The sequence below is a fragment of the Salvelinus alpinus genome, chromosome 15 (assembly GCF_045679555.1).
Source record: "Salvelinus alpinus chromosome 15, SLU_Salpinus.1, whole genome shotgun sequence".
NCBI classification, from domain to species: domain Eukaryota; kingdom Metazoa; phylum Chordata; class Actinopteri; order Salmoniformes; family Salmonidae; genus Salvelinus; species Salvelinus alpinus.
This window is the reverse complement of record NC_092100.1, coordinates 45,872,749-45,891,810: the sequence shown is the minus strand read 5'-3', so window position 1 is coordinate 45,891,810 and position 19,062 is coordinate 45,872,749. Positions and strand designations below refer to the sequence as shown.

The 19,062-nt window shown below is 41.0% G+C and overlaps 1 protein-coding gene across 2 annotated transcripts in view; it reads left to right on the top strand.

Moving 5' to 3' along the window:
* The window catches only part of LOC139540164 (diphosphoinositol polyphosphate phosphohydrolase 3-beta-like), a 33,014-nt gene extending 14,760 nt beyond the window's left edge, over window positions 1-18,254 (top strand). Inside the window, exons 2-6 of one of the 2 annotated variants that reach the window (XM_071343760.1) lie at window positions 4,093-4,203; window positions 8,652-8,696; window positions 9,206-9,293; window positions 11,987-12,040; window positions 16,386-18,254. In XM_071343760.1, coding sequence (XP_071199861.1) covers window positions 4,093-4,203; window positions 8,652-8,696; window positions 9,206-9,293; window positions 11,987-12,040; window positions 16,386-16,624 — 537 coding nt within the window. In that variant the 3' untranslated portion in view covers window positions 16,625-18,254. The remainder of the gene's footprint in view (window positions 1-4,092; window positions 4,204-8,651; window positions 8,697-9,205; window positions 9,294-11,986; window positions 12,041-16,385) is intronic. The other variant, XM_071343761.1, reaches the window with a different exon arrangement.
* The last annotated feature ends 808 nt before the right edge of the window (window positions 18,255-19,062 follow it).

The following is a 19,062-nucleotide window of genomic DNA, read 5'->3' as shown; positions in this document are numbered from 1 at the left end:
ATCAGTGGATGCCAGCGTCATAAGTAGATGCAGTAACGTGAGCTTGTTTATGGTTTTCTCACCACTGAAACTTCTTGACAAGGCCCTCACACTGGTATGTTGGATCAGGACTGGTCACTGGTCAGAGTTATTCAGCTGCTCTGCTAAACTGTTGTGGTTTTCATGCAGAAAGGCAACTGCTGATCCAGTGCTTTTGCAAAACCTGTTTGGTTGTGAGTGTGCACCAGAGAGAGAGAGAGAGAGAGAGTGTGTGTTTGTGTGTTCTGCCTTGCGTTCATGTGAATTCTTGACAGAGTGTATGCTTTGGAGTTGGGTGTAGGAGTGCTGCTGCCAATGTTTCTCCAAACATCTTGGGCTGTGTATTTAAACATAGTTACTGTGGGTGAGACTCCTCTTTCTGTGCCAATTCTCAAAGGTAGTGTTACACACCCTGTTGCATGATAAGTATTTACTTCAATAATCCCAGCCTATAAACAGTCACTCCTTGTGATCCTTTGGGTTGTAATCTTAAAGTTTGCCAATTCACAGTTTAATCTTTTCAATGTTTACTGGGTCTATTTTGGTCGCCCGATAACACCTAGATTGCGGGTTATTCTATATAAGGGCAATTCTACAGTAACGGAATTGCGCTGAGACAAAAACCATTGATTTTAAAGTTTAACAAATCATCCAACTATGTACAAGGCCTACTTTTAACAATTTAACAAAAACACTTTTATTGGAAGAACTGTGCAGATGCTAAGTTCGGTAACAATTTTGTTAAAATCTCCTTCGGTTTTTTGTGTCCACGTTTTCCAAAAACGAGATCTACAGGAAGATTGGGGTGTGAGCTATGACATGACACACAAACTTAGAAAAAATCTATTTGGGTTATGGAGCTACAGGAAGTGAAGTGGATTTACATCAGGTAATGGAATCTCACCATGTGTCCCTGATCTGTACTACACAAATGCATAATTAGGGATATGAATGTTATTATTATCATGGCGATGTATCCTAAATAGGTATTCAAAATTATAAATATGCAATAACCTCCTTTACATATTTGGGTATTATTCTACACACGGGCTATTATTTGTGCCTTTGGGCAAGGCACTTAAACCTAATCTGCTCCAGGGGCACCGTACTTCTATGGCTGACCCTGTAAATCAACACATTTCACTGCACCTATCCTGTGTGTGACAATCAAACATATTCATATATTTAATGCGCTCTGCCCCCAAAACAATACCTAATTTGGTTTGTCCAGACCGGATCAAATCTGAACCAATCATACACGTCTATGTTTCACAGGTTTGGACATCAACGTACAGCACAGTAGAGCTCAGTAGAGTATAGTACAACACAGTAAAGTAGAGTACAGTACAATACAGTACAATGCAGAGGGCGCTCAACTCTAGTGGGCTTTACTGTGTACTGAACTCTATTGTACTGTACTTAACTATACTCTACTTTTCTTTTCTTTACTGAACTGACACTAACTAGTTGATAGGCCTACCTTTTACTTGTTACTTCTGTGAACTTTCATTGTCCTCTATCATGAGGCAGAGTGATTAGAAAATATCAAAAAAATATGGGGGTTTTTGTGAATGGAATTTCAAGGCAATGTTTCTTAAACTTACAGAAGGCAGAAAAATTTCTCTAGAACTAAATATAAGGGCTGATGTTAGTTGGCAGGGGTCTTCAACATTATTCTGTTTTGATGTAGACTGAGTATTCCAAGCATTAGGAACACCTTCCTAATATTGAGTTGCACCACTGCCTTTTGCCCTCAGAACAGCCTCAATTCGTCTTAGAATGGACTCGAAAGCGTTCCACAGGGATGCTGGCCCATGTTGACTCCAATGCTTCCCAAAGTTGTGTCAAGTTGGCTGGATGTCCTTTGGGTGGTGGACCATTCTTGATACACACGGGAAACTGTTGAGCCTGAAAAACCCAGCAGCGTTGCAGTTCTTGACACAAACCGGTGCGCCTGGCACCTACGACCATACCCTGTTCAAATATTTTGTCTCGCCCATCCACCCTCTGAATGGCACACATACACAATCCAATTTCAATTGTCTCAAGGCTTAAAAATCCTTTAACCTGTCTCCTCCCCTACACTGATTGAAGTGGATTTAACAAGTGACATCAGTAAAGGATCATAGCTTTCACCTGCAGTCACCTGGTCAGTCTGTCATGGAAAGAGCAGATGTCCTTAATGTTTTGTATAGTCAGTGTATTTCTAATTCCTTTTAAGACTTTCTGGTAGATGTTTTCTAAGACCCATTTTCCATCTGTTTGACCAGAAATATATTAATGTGGGATCCAGACACTGTGGGTAGATCCCCTTACCTGTACCCTGCTACCATCTGCCACCTGTTGTTAAATGCCATGGTTATAGACCTGGGCATGGGTGGGCATGTGATTGGCACAGAGCTGAGCTGGGGGTTCTTCTGCTGGCAGCTTTGCCCATCACGGACCCCCCTCACCCTGGAAGGTACTGCTGCTGGTGTCAGATATACTATACGACATACTGTATATATCAATGGTCAGATACCCAGTTGAAGGCTGTACTGCTGATCAGTGTGTTGGTTAATATACAGTGCCTTGCAAAAGTATTCATCCCCCTTGGCGTTTTTCCTATTTTGTTGCATTACAGCCTGTAATTTAAATGGATTTTTATTTAGATTTCATGTAATGGACATATTCAAAATAGTCCAAATTGGTGAAGTGGAATAAAAAAAAATACTTGTTTAAAAAAGGGGCTATGAACCCCCTAAATAATATCTGGTGCAATCAATCATCATGTTGTGGGGGTGCTTTGCTGCAGGAGGGACTGGTGCACTTCACACAGTAGATGGCATCATGAGGAAGGAAAATTATGTGGATATATTGAAGCAGCATCTCAAGACATCAGTCAGGAAGTTAAAGCTTGGTCGCAAATGGGTCTTCCAAATGGACAATGACCCCAAGCATACTTCCAAAGTTGTGGCAAAATGACTTAAGGACAACAAAGTCAAGGTATTGGAATGGCCATCACAAAGCCCTGACCTCAATCCCATAGAAAAATTGTGGGCAGAACTGAAAAAGAGTGTGCGAGCAAGGAGGCCTACAAACCTGACTCAGTTACACCAGCTCTGTCAGGAGGAATGGGCCAAAATTCACCCGACTTATTGTGGGAAGCTTGTGGAAGGCTACCCGAAACGTTTGACCCAAGTTAAACAATTTAAAGGCAATGCTACCAAATACTAATTGAGTGTATGTTAACTTCTGACCCATTGGGAATGTGATGAAAGAAATAAAAGCTGAAATAAATAATTCTCAACTATTATTCAGACATTTCCCATTCTTAAAATAAAGTGGTGATCCTAACTGACCTAAAACAGGGAATTTTTATGAGGATTAAATGTCAGGAATTGTGAAAAACTGAGTTTAAATGTATTTTCCTAAGGTGTATGTAAACTTCCGACTTCAACTATAGATATTCAATTAAAAATCTGCCTTTTCCGGCTACAATAGTAATTTACAACATTAACAATGCCTACACTGAATTTACGATCAATTTGATGTTATTTTAATGGACAAAAATAGTTTCTTTCAAAAACAAGAACATTTCTAAGTGACCCCAAACTTTTGAACAGTAGTGTATATATTCTTAATCCATTCCTTACATAGATTTACGTGTATTTTGGGTATATGTTGTGAAACTGTTAGATATTACTTGTTATATATTACTGCACTGTCGGAGCTAGAAGCACAAGCATTTCGCTACACCCGCAATAACATCTGCTAAACATGTGTATGTGACCAATACATTTGATTTGATTTACAGTTAGTGCATTCATTTTAAGATAGCTAGGTGGGACAACCATACATCAGTCATAGAAAGTAAATGTTTTCTCAAAGTAGCTATAAGCAAAGTCATTGCTAGTAAGGGGGAATATGTTTAAACTCCCACACATCCAGTTTACTCCTCAATTCATGCACCTTTTTTGGACTGTGAGATAGTGTAGTTAGGTAACTCCACTGGCCAGAAACTAGAGGCTTGTGGGACAGATGTGGCCTACTATTTGAGTATCATTGGCTTACTTTACCCTTTGGCCTTTGCAGGTGTTGCTGGTGAGCAGCAGTCGGCACCCAGACCAGTGGATTGTCCCAGGAGGAGGGATGGAGCCTGAGGAGGAGCCATGTGGAGCTGCAGTCAGAGAGGTGTATGAAGAGGTGAGAACCCCCCCCATAGAAATGTTATTATCCTAATCATCTATCTGTAATGCACCAAGTTAGAGGAACAGTTTCCTAGATAAATGAATAGCCCTTGTAGACTTAGGTTGAAGGGGAGACCTTGGTTCTAAACGTTCTAGATTGAGCATGTTATACACTGCACAGACAGCCAGTTGAGCTAATGGTTTAGTGGTTAAGTGAAAAGAATGACAGGACTTGTTCACGGACTCCATGTGTGTTCTGCCATGCTCTGCCCCAGGGTGACGTGTTGACAGCTGTGAGGAATGGAGCGGTGACATTTAGAGACAGTGTCCAGTTACCCACGTCCTTCTCGTCCTGAGAGAGACATGACCCTGAATAGAGTTAAATGAGTTGCACACCAACACAGGCTGTTGGGAGCTAATAACTCAATTTGTCCATTCACTCTTCTGTCAAGTTCAACACATCCACTCCAAAGAAAGACATCATGGAAGTTTAATGGAGGTTTAATTTGCACTTGAGTGTCAGATTTTTTTTCAATCTTATGATTATTGCAACATAATTCAGTTTTATCATGTGTTCCCTCTTGGTGGCTAAACACCTCAAGCCACTACAGAGGGTAGTGCGTACAGTATAGCCCAGTACATCACTGGGGCCAAGCTTCCTGCCATCCAGGACCTCTATACCAGGCGGTGTCAGAGGAAGGCCCTAAAATTGTCAAAGACTCCAGCCACCCTAGTTATAGACTGTTCTCTCTGTTCTCTCTGCTCTCTGTACCAGAGCGCCAAGTTTAGGTCCTAAAGGCTTTTTAACATCTTCTACCCCCAAGCCATAAGACTCCTGAACAGCTAATCAAATGGCTACCCAGACTATTTGCATTGTCCTCCCCCACCCTCTTTTACGCTGCTGCTACTCTCTGGTTATTATCTATGCATAGTCACTTTAACTCTACCTACATGTACATATAACCTCAATTACCTCGACTAACCTGTGCCCCCGCACATTGACTCTATACCGGTACCCCCTGGGTATAGCCTCGCTACTGTTATACTGCTGCTCTTTTAATTTGTTATTTGTATTTTTTACTTATCTATTTTTTTTACTTAACACTTATTTTTCTTAACTGCATTGTTTGCTTGTAAGTAAGCATTTCACTGTAAGGTCTATCTATACCTGTTGTATTCGGCGCATGTGACAAATACATTTTGATTTGATTTTGATTTGAGCCCTGTTGAGCCCATGTTTGTCAAAAATGTGGATTTGTTTTTTACCCTCAAGTATTATCTTTGTATTTCAACCATGGGCAGTTTACTTACTTTTATTACATTACAAAATATTTTACAATTCCCCTAAAACATATTGGAATTATCCCATCATAGAGCTGAAGTGTGCTGGTAGAGGCCTGTGTCATATGAGCCGGTGGTCCTGGTAACCTAGCCCCAGCCAGTGGGACCCGGGAGGGGTACAGGAACCTAAACCTGAATTATGGCTCTTCCACAGGATCATGTGACCAGAGCCATGGGCTCCAGTCCTGGAATGCTGCCAGTTGTTGTCAGGCTCCCAAAACATTCAGCGGCCAGGTCACAAGAATCTTTTAATATTTTTTCTCATGCATACATCACAATCCGTGATATCTTATTGGACCGTAGGATATTCTCATGAACGGTATGATGAGTTTTGAACTTGCTCCACGGCTAAATGTCACCCACCTCCATAATGTTTCTTATCCGCCATTTAATTTAATCTGCTTTCTTCCGCAAACATTCTGTTTGACATTAGGCCTATATATTAGCCCGGTCACCAATCTGTTTGTGTTGTCTTGCCAACTCCATCCCTAACGTGTCATTGTTTGGCATCGGTGATGTAGTGTTAAAAAAAAAAAAGTGGGTAAACGCTGATCGCCGTTTGCGATGAGTAAAGTAAAGCTCTCTATACTTTCAATGAATCTTTCCACAAAAGGTGGGTAAATGCTTGTGCAAAATAAAACAATTGCGTAAAGGCCGTTTACATGCGTCTACCCTCTCCACTACATCTCTGTTTGGCGTGATGAATGACAGCAATAGAGTTGGCAAGATAGCACAAACAGATCTGGAACCAGGGTAACATTATAGCTATGATCATTAGCCTGTGTTCTTGGACGTGTTTTTATTTTCCGGACCAAACTGCTGTGCTCTTCAGTCCTGGGGATCCTCTCTTGAGACGGGCCAAACCCAGAACAGAGAGTTAACATGCAGTCCTCTTCATGGACAATGCTGAGACTGAGTTCTATGGGAGCAGAGACACGCTGTCCCCTTTGGCTAGTCACGTTGATCTGCTGGAATTCCGTCTCGGCATGAAAATATCCCACAGTCAGTCGATGTTCCAATCCGGCTTTTGCAGGGGGTGAGGGTAGAGTACTGTCAAACCTGTCGTCATTGGTTGGGGAAAATATCAAATCAAATTTTATTGGTCAAATACACATGGTTAGCAGATGTTATTGTGAGTGTGGCAAAATGCTTGTGCTTCTAGTTCCGACAGTGCAGTAATATCTAACAAGTAATCTAACAATTCCACAACAACTACCTAATACACACAAATGCAAGTAAAGGGATGGGATAAGAATATATACATATAAATATATTGATGAACAATGACGGAGCGGCATAGGCAAGATGCAATAGATGGTATAGAATACAGTATAGACATTTGTGATGAGTAATGTAAGATATGTAAACATTATTAAAGTGGCATTATTAAAGTGACTAGTGATCCATTTATTAGTGGCCAATGATTTCAAGTCTGAACAGTCAGTGACTCGGGTGGCTGTTGTCCTTTTGATCTTTTTGGCTTTCCTGTGACATCAGGTGCTGTAGGTGTCCTGGAGGGCAGGTAGTTTGCCCCGGTGATAAGTTGTGCAGACCGCACCACCCTCTGGAGAGCCTTGCGGTTGTGGCCGGTGCAGTTGCCGTACCAGGTGGTGATACAGCCCGACAGGATGCTCTAAATTGTAAAAGTTTGTGAGAGTTTTTGGTGACAAGCCAAATTTCTTCATCTTCCTGAGGTTGAAGAGGCGCTGTTGCGCCTTCTTCATCACACTGTCTGTGTGGGTGGACCTTTTCAGTTTGTCTATGATGTGTATGCCGAGGAACTTAACTTTCCACCTTCTCCACTGCTGTCCCGTCGACGTGGATAGGGAAAGGGTTCCCTCTGCTTATTCCTGAAGTCCACGATCATCTCCTTTTGTTTTGTTGACGTTGAGTGAGAGGTTGTTTTCCTGACACCACACTCCGAGTGCCCTCACCTCCTCCCTGTCTCGTCGTTGTTGGTAATCAAGCCCACTACTGTTGTGTCATCTGCAAACTTGATGATTGAGTTGGAGGCGTGCATGGCCACGCAGTCATGGGTGAGCAGGGAGTACAGGAGGGGTCTGAGCACGCACCCTTGTGGGGCCCCAGTGTTGAGGGTCAGCGAAGTGGAGATGTTGTTTCCTACCTTCACCACCTGGGGGCGGCCCATCAGGAACTACAGGACCCAATTGCACAGGGCGGGGTTGAGACCCAGGGTCTCAAGCTTAATGATGAGCTTGGAGGGTACTATCGTGTTGAATGCTGAGCTGTAGTCAATGAACAGCATTCTTACATGGGTATTCCTCTTGTCCAGATGGGATATGTGCTTTACCAAAACGAGCATATTTCTTGCTTGTGAATATCATGATATATGGATTATTTTTTAGTTGTTTTAATTTGTGATAAACGACTCTATCATAAAGAAATGTATTTGTTTTTGCTTAGTGAGTACCACTTTCCCCTGATTCAGCTCTTACCAAGGCTTAAACCCAGGATATCTGCCTCGCAAACACACCCTCTTGAAGCGTCTTACCCAGTCGCGCCACAGAAAAGCTAGCTATTCTGCAGCGCAAGTGGGGACACCTCAGGCTGTGGAGTGAGTTTCACAGATCCCCCCCATCTGCTACATTCACCCCCGAAACTCACTCCACAGCGACCCCAGCGTTGAGCTGAGCGCAACTGAAAATATGGGTCACGGCCCCATTTTAATGGACGTTACACTGCTTGCTTAGCGAATACCACTTCCCCCTGATTCAGCTCATACCGAGCCTTGAACTCAGGACCTCAGCCTCGCAAGCACCTGACCATCTCCTAAAAGGTCTTACCCAGTCGTGCCACCGAAAAACTAGCTATTCGGCAGCGTAAGTGGGGACACTTCAGGCTGAGGAGGGAGTTTCACACATCCCCATATGCTACACTTACATTTAGGAGAATTTGATTCGGTTTTCTGAAATGAATTGTCTTGCTGAAGGTAATTTAACAGTATAGTACAGCTTTCTGTGCACTACATGCTAGTCCTGTAACGTAACTTTTAAAAGTGTTTCTGTCTTGTGAATGATGTGGGAATGTATTGGTGTTATACTGGTGTTTATATACTAGCTGACTGTCCTTTGTTGTTATCTGTATGTCTGTGTCACTGTCCAGGCTGGTGTAAAGGGAAAGCTTGGCAGGCTACTGGGGGTTTTCGAAGTAAGCCTCACAAACCATCATGTCATAGCACTGTACATCATAATGCATGTATCACATCATATCAAAACATTGCTCTCATTACAACATTATTATTAAGCCCAATTCCATAAACCTCACAAAAGTGGTTTTCAAAGTTGGGGTTGTGAGGACTGTAGCCACATAATATTTTTTTTTTTACATTTGGGGGGGGGGGGGGGGGGGTGACCAACAAAAGACAAAAAGAGTACAGAAGTACAGATTATTGAGTAAATGTATTTAGGTTATTTTTTATAAGAGAGAGAAAAATAAATGAATCAGGTTATTTGTTGATGTAAAAATGTATTTTAAGGTTGTGTCATTAGATTTGGGCTGGGGTAGGGTTGCCAGAAATTCTGGCAAAACAATGGGGTTCCCGGTGAAAAAGTTTGAACACAACACTTAAAAGCCCTGCATGTAATACAGAAACACTTCCAAGACTGAAAGGGTATTATTATGATTTGAAGCAGTCTGTCTGTTTGTCTGTCTTTTAGCACAACCAGGACAGGAAACACAGAACGTACGTCTATGTCCTGACTGTGACAGAGACCTTGGAGGACTGGGAGGATTCTGTCAACATCGGTAGGCTTCTACTGTATGATGACATCTGGTTAGGGAGCACTATTTTCCCACATCTCTTTAGACCTTCATGCATGTCTTTCGTCTAAGCATTTCCTCTCCGACACAATTGGTGGGAAACTGGGAACTTTTCTTGAGAAATTTAGACAAACAATCTTTTCTTCCTACAACACTACATCTTTCTTTCCCCCTCCTGTTTCTCTCACACCCTGGACCCTGGCCTTGCTCTCTCCCAGTCTGTGATGTTGACATCAAAACATTGCAACACACAAACACACTTGTGCCTCACGAAACAAAAGGGTTTTGATCTCCTAAGCAGCCAGGGCTGTGAAATTAGGTTTGAGGACTTTTAGTTTACCTCCAGGGTACTTAATGAAAATCATCATCATATAATATTTGCTAATTCTATTAATAGAGAGTGTATTAAAGTAGATTCCAGTACGTAATTTATATCATGAAAAGACAAACGCACGAATACTGCTTGGAGTGTGTAAGTTGGAGTTGCTCTTTGGAGAGGTTCATGCATACAGTAGTACTCATGTTGTATCAAAAAACGAATTCTTTAGATTGGTAAAATTACTATGGATTTATTAAATAGGTACAAGGTTAATAGGTTAAAGAAATTGAACACTTTCATGTTAGGATGATAGGGCTTCATATAGAGGCTGAACTCTGTTCAGTTAGTAGGAGACCTCTAGTAAACCCTGAGAGGGTAATTAAGACTGACAGACTGACAAGGTCTCTGTTGTCACTTAAGATACTGGCCCAGAGGGACACGTCCATGTCTGTACATGTCTACAGTAATAGTTGTCAAACACCTGTTGAACTTCACTAATGTCTGCGTCTAGCTGGAATTCAAAATAACATTTGAAGAATGGTTTGAAAATACAGTCGTGGCCAAAAATTTTAAGAATGACACAAATATTAATTTTCACAAAGTTTGCTGCTTCAGTGTCTTTAGATATTATTGTCAGATGTTACTATGGAATACTGAAGCATAATTACAAGCATTTCATAAGTGTCAAAGACTTTTATTGACAATTCAATAAAGTTGATGCAAAGAGTCAATATTTGCAGTGTTGACCCTTCTTTTTCAAGACCTCTGCAATCTGCCCTGGCATGCTGTCAATTAACTTCTGGGCCACATCCTGACTGATGGCAGCCCATTCTTGCATAATCAATGCTTGGAGTTTGTCAGAATTTGTGGGTTTTTGTTTGTCCACCCGCCTCTTGAGGATTGACCACAAGTTCTCAATGCGATTAAGGTCTGGGGAGTTTCCTGGCAATGGACCCAAAATATCGATGTTTTGTTCCCCGAGCCACTTATTATCACTTTTGCCTTATGGCAAGGTGCTCCATCATGCCGGAAAAGGCATTGTTCGTCACCAAACTGTTCCTGGATGGTTGGGAGAAGTTGCTCTCGGAGGATGTGTTGGTGCCATTCTTTATTCATGGCTGTGTTCTTAGACAAAATTGTGAGTGAGCCCACTCCCTTGGCTGAGAAGCAACCCCACACATGAATGGTCTCAGGATGCTTTACTGTTGTCATGACACAGGACTGATGGTAGCGCTCACCTTGTCTTCTCCGGACAAGCTTTTTTCCGGATGCCCCAAACAATCGGAAAGGGGATTCATCAGAGAAAATTACTTTATCCCTGTACCTTTTGCAGAATATCAGTCTGTTCCTGATGTTTTTCATGGAGAGAAGTGGCGTCTTTGCTGCCCTTGACACCAGGCCATCCTCCAAAGTCTTCGCCTCACTGTGCGTGCAGATGCACTCACACCTGTCTGCTGCCATTCCTGAGCAAGCTCTGTACTGGTGGTGCCCCGATCCCGCAGCTGAATCAACTTTAGGAGACAGTCCTGGCACTTGCTGGACTTTCTTGGGCGCCCTGAAGCCTTCACAACAATTGAACCGCTCTCCTTGAAGTTCTTGATGATCCGATATATGGTTGATTTAGGTGCAATCTTACTGGCAGCAATATCTTTGCCTGTGAAGCCCTTTTTGTGCAAAGCAATGATGACGGCACGTGTTTCTTTGCAGGTAACCATGGTTGACAGAGGAAGAACAATGATTCCAAGTACCACCCTCCTTTTGAAGCCTCCAGTCTGTTATTCGAACTCAATCAGCATGATAGAGTGATCTCCAGCCTTGTCCTCGTCAACACTCACACCTGTGTTGATAATCACTGACATGATGTCAGCTGGTCCTTTTGTGGCAGGGCTGAAATGCAGTGGAAATGTTTTTGGGGGATTCAGTTCATTTGCATGGCAAAGAGGGACTTTGCAATTAATTTCAATTAATCTGATCACTCTTCATAACATTCTGGAGTATATGCAAATTGCCATCATACAAACTGAGGCAGCAGACTTTGTGAAAATTAATATTTGTCTAATTTTCAAAACTTTTGGCCACGACTGTACAGTATTTAATGTTCACTTATGTTTTGAAACTTAGTTTGTATATCTATATAAGGTAAATAAAATTGTATAAAATTATAATGAGATGATGTGTTTTTTTTAAAGTTACTTGTATATGTGTAATATTTCCATGAAGACAATTTCCATGTTCTGTAACTATGTGGTATCTGTGCAAATGACTGTCAAGTAGATATTGTACAGGAGAAAACACCACACTAACTAGACACATACTACACAGCACTGTAATTGAAAAATGATCACCATCATTTGTTTAGGAGGCGGTAGCCAGTGGGGCGATTCCACACCAACGGGAGCAGGAAATATTTTTGGTATGTCAGATTGTTCTGCCAATTCTCACATACTTAATTGAGAGGAGTTACATTTGACATACTTTTTACATTTGTATCACAAACATTTTAGAGAAAATCGTGATGAAAGTGGCAAGTTTGTAAGATCTTATGACCCGTGAACCGTACATGACACACAACATCTTGGTGTCATTATACTCCTTATAGTGTGCTCTAACATATGGAGTACGTCTAGATTCTGAAATACACATTTTCACATTCTTTTATTTAACATAAAGAATATTAATATGTTAAATAAATTAATTGGAAAATGTGTATTTCAGAATGTAGACATACTCCATATGTTAGAGCACACTATAAGGAGTATAATGACACCAAGATGTTCTGTGTCATGTACGGTTCACGGGCCATAAGATCTTACAGGAGACGCGTATATAGTAGCTCTAAAAAGGGTCTAAAATTGCCACTTTCAGCATATTTGCTGTGCACAGTTGTTTTCCAGTCACTGCGCTGTGGCCCCTCCCTCTGTCCTCTTGCCCTATACAAGGCCTGTGACTGTGCCCGATCAGGCTCTACATTTGTGGGCTTGTCTTACACTCACCTTCTCCTCCAGGGCTAGCGCTAGCGCTACCTCAGAGGTCAGTGTATCCACCCCCCCCCCCCCCACACACACACACTACTCCCCCTCAGTATCCCATTTTAATGTCAGAGGGCACTTTGGAGGGCCTTTTGCAAAATACTTGAATGATAATATATGTGTAGCAATTGGACGGCAGGAGAAAGTGTTTTTTAAGAGATGTATAAATAACGTAAACTGATAGTTAACCGGACAGATGGTTTTTATGGGAACGCATTATACAGAGGCTTTGGTTGGAAGCCGAGGTGATAGCTTCATAAACACCACAGGAGGAATGACAGAAATGTCCAATCCTACTAAAGTTCACAACATTCAGCAGCATTAATGTAAAAAAATTTCAGAGCTGATTGGTGTTTAGGGGTGGGGATCATGTGTAAAGGACTACAGAGGTTTAGCCACTGTTTTCAAATAAATGTTTGTATGGGGAAGTCCAACAAGAAGCACATACAGTGCATTCGGAAAATTTTCAGGCCCCTTGCCTTTTTCCACATTTTGCCTTATTTTGCCTTATTCTAAAATTGATTAAATTGTTTTTATCCCCATCATTAATCTACAAACATCACCCCATAATGAAAAAGCAAAAACAGTTTTTTAGAAATGTTTGAATAATCTTGAAGACATCAAAACTATGAAATAACACATATGGAATCATGTAGTAACCAAAAAACTGTTAAACAAATCAAAATATATTTTATATTTGAGATTCTTCAAAGTAGCCACCCTTTGCCTTGATGGCAGGCATTGCTCTACTCAAAATTACAACCAACTAATTGCGGCATTAGCGCAAAAATGGAAAAGGCAAATGGAAGGGGGAGAAAGTGAGGAACTTGTCTGTCGGCCCTGCACTAAAGACCAAAATTGGTTGAAGAAAATTCTGATTAATTAAAAAAAGTATAACAGTTCCATTTAAGGACAAAAAAATTGCTAGCTGTGCCATATAGATTGCAAAATAGTTGGGAAAAGATTTTCGATGTACCGGTTCCATGACATATGGTTCATGAACTGATACACAAAACAACGCTGGATTCAAAACTTAGTTCTTCAATTTAAGTTATTATACAGAATTCTTGCAACCAATTAAAGGTTATATACAGGGCATTCATAAAATATTCAAACCCCTTGACTTTTTCCACATTTTGTTACATTACAGCCTTATTCTAAAATTAATTAAATCGTTTTTTCCCCCTCATCAATCTACACACAGTACCCCTTAATGTAAAAAAAAAAAAAAAAAAAAAAAGGGGTTTTAGACATTGTTGCAAATGTATATTTGATCACATTTACATAATGATTCATACCCTTTACTCAGTACTTTGTTGAAGCACCTTTGACAGTGATTACAGCCATGAGTCTTCTTGGGTATGACGCTACAAGCTTGGCACACCTGTATTTGGGGAGTTTCTCCACTTCTTCTCTGCAGATCCTCTCAAGCTCTGTCAGGTTGGATGAGGAGTGTCCCTGCACAGCTATTTTCAGGTCTCTCCAGAGATGTTCGATCCGGTTCAAGTCCGGGCTTTGGCTGGGCCCCTCAAGGACATTCAGAGTCTTGTCCCGAAGCCACTCCTGCATTGTCTTGGCTGTGTGCTTAGGGTCATTGTACTGTTGGAAGGTGAACCTTCACCCCAGTCTGAGGTCCTGAGCGTTCTGGAGCTGAAAAAACATCCCCACAGCTGGCAAACATCCCCACAGCATGATGCTGCCACCACCATGCTTCACCGTAGGGTTGGTGCCAGGTTTCCTCCAGATGTGGTGCTTGGCATTCAGGCCAAAGAGTTCAATCTTATTTCTCATGGTCTGAGAGTCCTTTAGGTGCCTTTTGGCAAACTCCAAGCGGACTGTCATGTGCCTTTTACTGAAGAGCGGCTTCCATCTGGCCACTCTACCATGAAGGCCTGATTGGTGGAGATTTTCGATGTACCGATTCCATGACATATGATTTATGAACTGATCACAAAAAAACGCTGGATTCAAAACTTAGTTTTTCAATTTAAGTTATTATACAAAATTATTGCAACCAATAGAATGTTATATACAGTGCATTCGGAAAGTATTCAAACCCCTTGACTTTTTGTCATGGGCCTTTTACTGGGGAGTGGCTTCCATCTGGCCACTCTACCATAAAGGCCTGATTGGTGGAGTGGTGCAGAGATCGTTGTACTTCTGGAAGGTTTTCCCATCTCCACAGAGGATCTTTGGAGCTATGACAGAGTGACCATCGGGTTCTTGTTCACCTCCCTGACCAAGGCCCTTCTCACCCAATTGCTCAGTTTGGCTGGGTGGCCAGCTCTAGGAAGAGTCTTGGTGATTCCAAACTTCTTTCATTTAAGAATAATGGAGGCCACTGTGTTCTTGGGGACCTTCAATGCTGCAAAACAATGTTGGTACCCTTCCCTAGATCTGTGCCCCGACACAATCCTGTCTCTGAGCTCTACGGACAATTCCTTCGACCTCATGGCTTGGTTTTTCGCTCTGACATGCACTGTCAACTGTGGGACCTTACATAGACAGGTGTGTGCCTTTCCAAATCATGTCCTATCAATTGAATTTATCACAGGTGGACTCCAATCAAGTTGTAGAAACATCTCAAGGATGATCAATGGAAACAGGATGTAACTGAGCTCAATTTCGAGTCTCAAAGCAAAGGTCTGAATACTTATGTAAAAAAGGTATTTCTGTTTTTTTATACATTTGCAAACATTTTATAAAAACCTGTTTCCTCTTTGTCATTATGGGGTGTGTGTAGGTTGATGAGGATTTTTTATTTATTTAATCCATTTTAGAATAAGGCTATAACGTAACAAAATGTGCTGAAGGGGTCTGATTACTTTCGGAATGCACTGTATATATGGGCGATACAACCATCCCAGCTCTGCATATTTTACTGTGAAGAGACAGAATCATTAGAGAATTTGTTTTGGTACTATTCAAATGTAGCTTGTTTTTGGTAACAGATTTAGGAATGGCTGAAGAATTGCAGCATCTTACCTGATGCTAACTCTGCAAATAGCACTGCTGGGTTATTTAAAAGTCATAGTCAATCCATCAATAATATAATAACACTCATAGCAAAAAAAATCTTTAATTTACAATCCGTAGAAACTATGAGAATAGAAAGGTTCCAAACTTTTGTAAAACATCACAGCACATTTAAAAAATATATGGCAAATAGAAATCAAAACTGTATGGTGTGAGATAGATGGGAGGGGTTGAGTGGAGCTGAAGGGTGGGATTAAAAATAAGATAACTGTTGTAAAATATACTGTGTCTGTAAAATGTATATAGTTTCAGAACTTTTGTGAAAATGCACAGTTGAAAAACATATGGCTATAAATCAAATCATAGAAATCAAAACTGTATGGTCTTCAGAGATAGATGGGATGGGTTGAGGTTAGCTGAAGGATGGGACTAAAAACAAGGAAAATGTAACTATTGTAAAATATACTGTGTCTGTAAAATGTGTATAGTATGTATAAGCTGGAAGTAGATGCCTAAGTGTTGTTGTCTATTAGTTTACTCCATATAGGGGAGGGGTGGTAGGGTTATATATCTGCAATATTAAAGCTGATCTACCCCCAAATAAAAAATAAAGCTGTTTTGTTTGTTTTCAATCACAGTAAGGTACTTTTGATATCATGTTTTGTTTTGATATCATGATAAAAAAGGCTGCATTGGGTCTTTAATACAGCCCTCATCTGACTTCTCTCTCTCTCTCTGTGCTACCTATTTCAGGTAGGAAACGGAAGTGGTTCAAGATCGACGAGGCTATCCAGGTGTTGCAGTGCCACAAGCCTGTCCATGCGGAGTACCTGCGCCGACTCACAGTCACCTGTAACCCCAACTGCAGCTCTACCTGTTGTGACCACACCAATGGCAACACCTGGGTCTCCCCCCTGACGGACGACAAAGCCCCTCACTACGTCACCTCCACACAGGGGACAGATAGAGGACCACCCTTGGTCAACAGATAGGAAAGACATCGCAATCAAAGGAACCAGCATCATAAGAGGACCTAGCCTAGGTGCCAGTCTGTTTCTGCCATCTTGCCAACTCCTTGTGGTCTTGTTCGGCTTTCTATCATCAGAATGACATCAACCTCAGAGTCAGAGGTCTTTTGTTTCAAGTTATTCTTATTCTACATTTTGATTCCATAAAGTCAGTCTACTACGTTCTTTGGTCAATGCAGCCCTTTGGTGAACTGCTTTCTGCGGGAAGTAGCTCTGGTAGGCCAATAGAATGTAGTGTTCGCTCTAGAAAGGCTCATGTCCTTTATGCCAAAACCCCAATTGCTGCGTAGTTTAAGTGAGTCTCATAACTTTAACTCTTCACTACCAAAGTACATTTCATAGAGATATCTCCTGTTGAACAAGTAAATAACTTATTTGGGAAAATGTCTAAACCACTAGACAGACAGTGATATCTAATTTTTAGTTGCCCATTTTGATTGTTGTCCTACTGCTTATAGTTGTATAGTAATAAGTAGCACCATTTCCATGTCCTTACGAGCTGTTTTCTAGTTTACATAGTGAGTATGAAAGAGCAGCTTTGGCCTAGAAACTGGATAATTTAAAAGACTGTTTGCTTATCTACAACTACACAGTATTGCACAAGAACAAAATATTTGTACATATTTCTTTTTAGAATATATGGAATATAACCCAATAATTGTTTTAACAAATATGTTTTGAGTGGGACAATGTTTTAAGTGGGAACATATTCCAAGTTACATTGATATTTTTCTGGGAGGGCTATAATATAACTTACAGGGATATTTTTCTGTGTGGGCCTGCATGATTGACTAGTGAAAGCATAAAGGCCTGTGACTGACATGTCTTTCAAACGGAACACAGAATAGAGTCCTATCAAGTGCCTTAACAGCCATAGTAACCTGTGTAATGTGTGTCAAATTCATAAGATGTGAATGTGGGCACTGGGAGGGAAAACAGATCATTTTAGCACAGATACTTTTACTAGCCTGGTGAAACCAGCCTGATTGTGTGATAGCTCACATTTTGTTTCACTTGACAATTGAAAAAAAACTAAATGTGAGTACATCGGTCAGTCTGCTTGACCAGGCTATTTTTTTTGCTGGAGGAGAAACAGATTTGAGGGTTTGAGGGATTGTGCCTTGAGCTGATTGTCAAGGAGACTATGATGCGTTTGCATTGTATTTAGAATGTATGTGAGGATTTAGCAAGTGTTGCCAAAACGACTCCATTTTGTTAATGGTAAATGTTTGATATGTACATTATTATTGAGAAATATGATTTGTTTTTCAAGGGGACTCTTCCCCCCTATATCATTAGAATTTGGAGGAATTAAACAGGACAGAGCATACACAACAACATATAGTGATCAACTCACCAAATTCAAAGAAGGACACAGTCAGCTCTGGCTTTGACATGTAACTGAAAGGAACAAAAACGGATGCTATTATATAAAGTCTAGTAAAGACATTAAAATAGCACGTGTTATTTTATCTTTCCAATCAAAGTGATTGAGGGTTACACAACTGCATGTGTACACAAATGTGTACCCATAATGTGTTCTCTGCCCTTCACTCTCGTTCTTAAATAAAGATACTATATTTAAATATCAAAACTGGACTATGTTTTTGATGATTGAGTTTCTCAAAGTAGATGATTATAGCTTGTGTGTTATTAAATGTTTTAGTCAAATGTAACATACCCAAGTTTTCAAACGTCAACAATCCTTCAGAGGCATTGCTCTCATTGTAAGATATTCCATTCTATAGACCTGCATTCTATAGACCACCAAGAGTCTACTATAAGAATGGTGGCAGAAGAAAGGCGAAGTACTACCAAGGAATGCAGTGGTCTGGCATGTCTACAAGCATTATAGTTTCTGTCTGGGCAGGGGCTGGTCTGACTTGAATTTGCCTTCCTTATTAGCACATAATGTGTCTTGTGATCACTTTTTGATTTTGTCTGAGCTTTTCAGTCAGCAAATTCCAAGGATCTTTGCGGTACTAATATTACTGGTAGGGAAAATTTTGATTTTAGCCTTGCTTTTTAATTCATTTTGCACTTCATTTAGACATGACTAATTCTCAAGGTATTTTCCAAAATCCCAGGAAGTCCACTCATTTCCCTTTCTTTTTCCACCATCTGTCAATCTTACTCATGTACCACCTCCCGCAAATTTTAGAGCCTATCACAACTATTACCTCAGCAGGGTCATGAAAGGGTTGTGTTCAAGAAAGCAAAAGGTTAATAAACAGGGGAGCTGAGTGACGGCCACATTGTGATGCTTGCTCACTCCCACCATTTGCTAAATTGGTGTCAGAGTTGGATGGTGTCCAGTGAGTCAATGGTCCGCGTGGTGCATTCTGGGTCAAGGAGTGCACTCTTTCAAGGAGTGAATGGGAGTCAATTGAGCACTAGCTCAA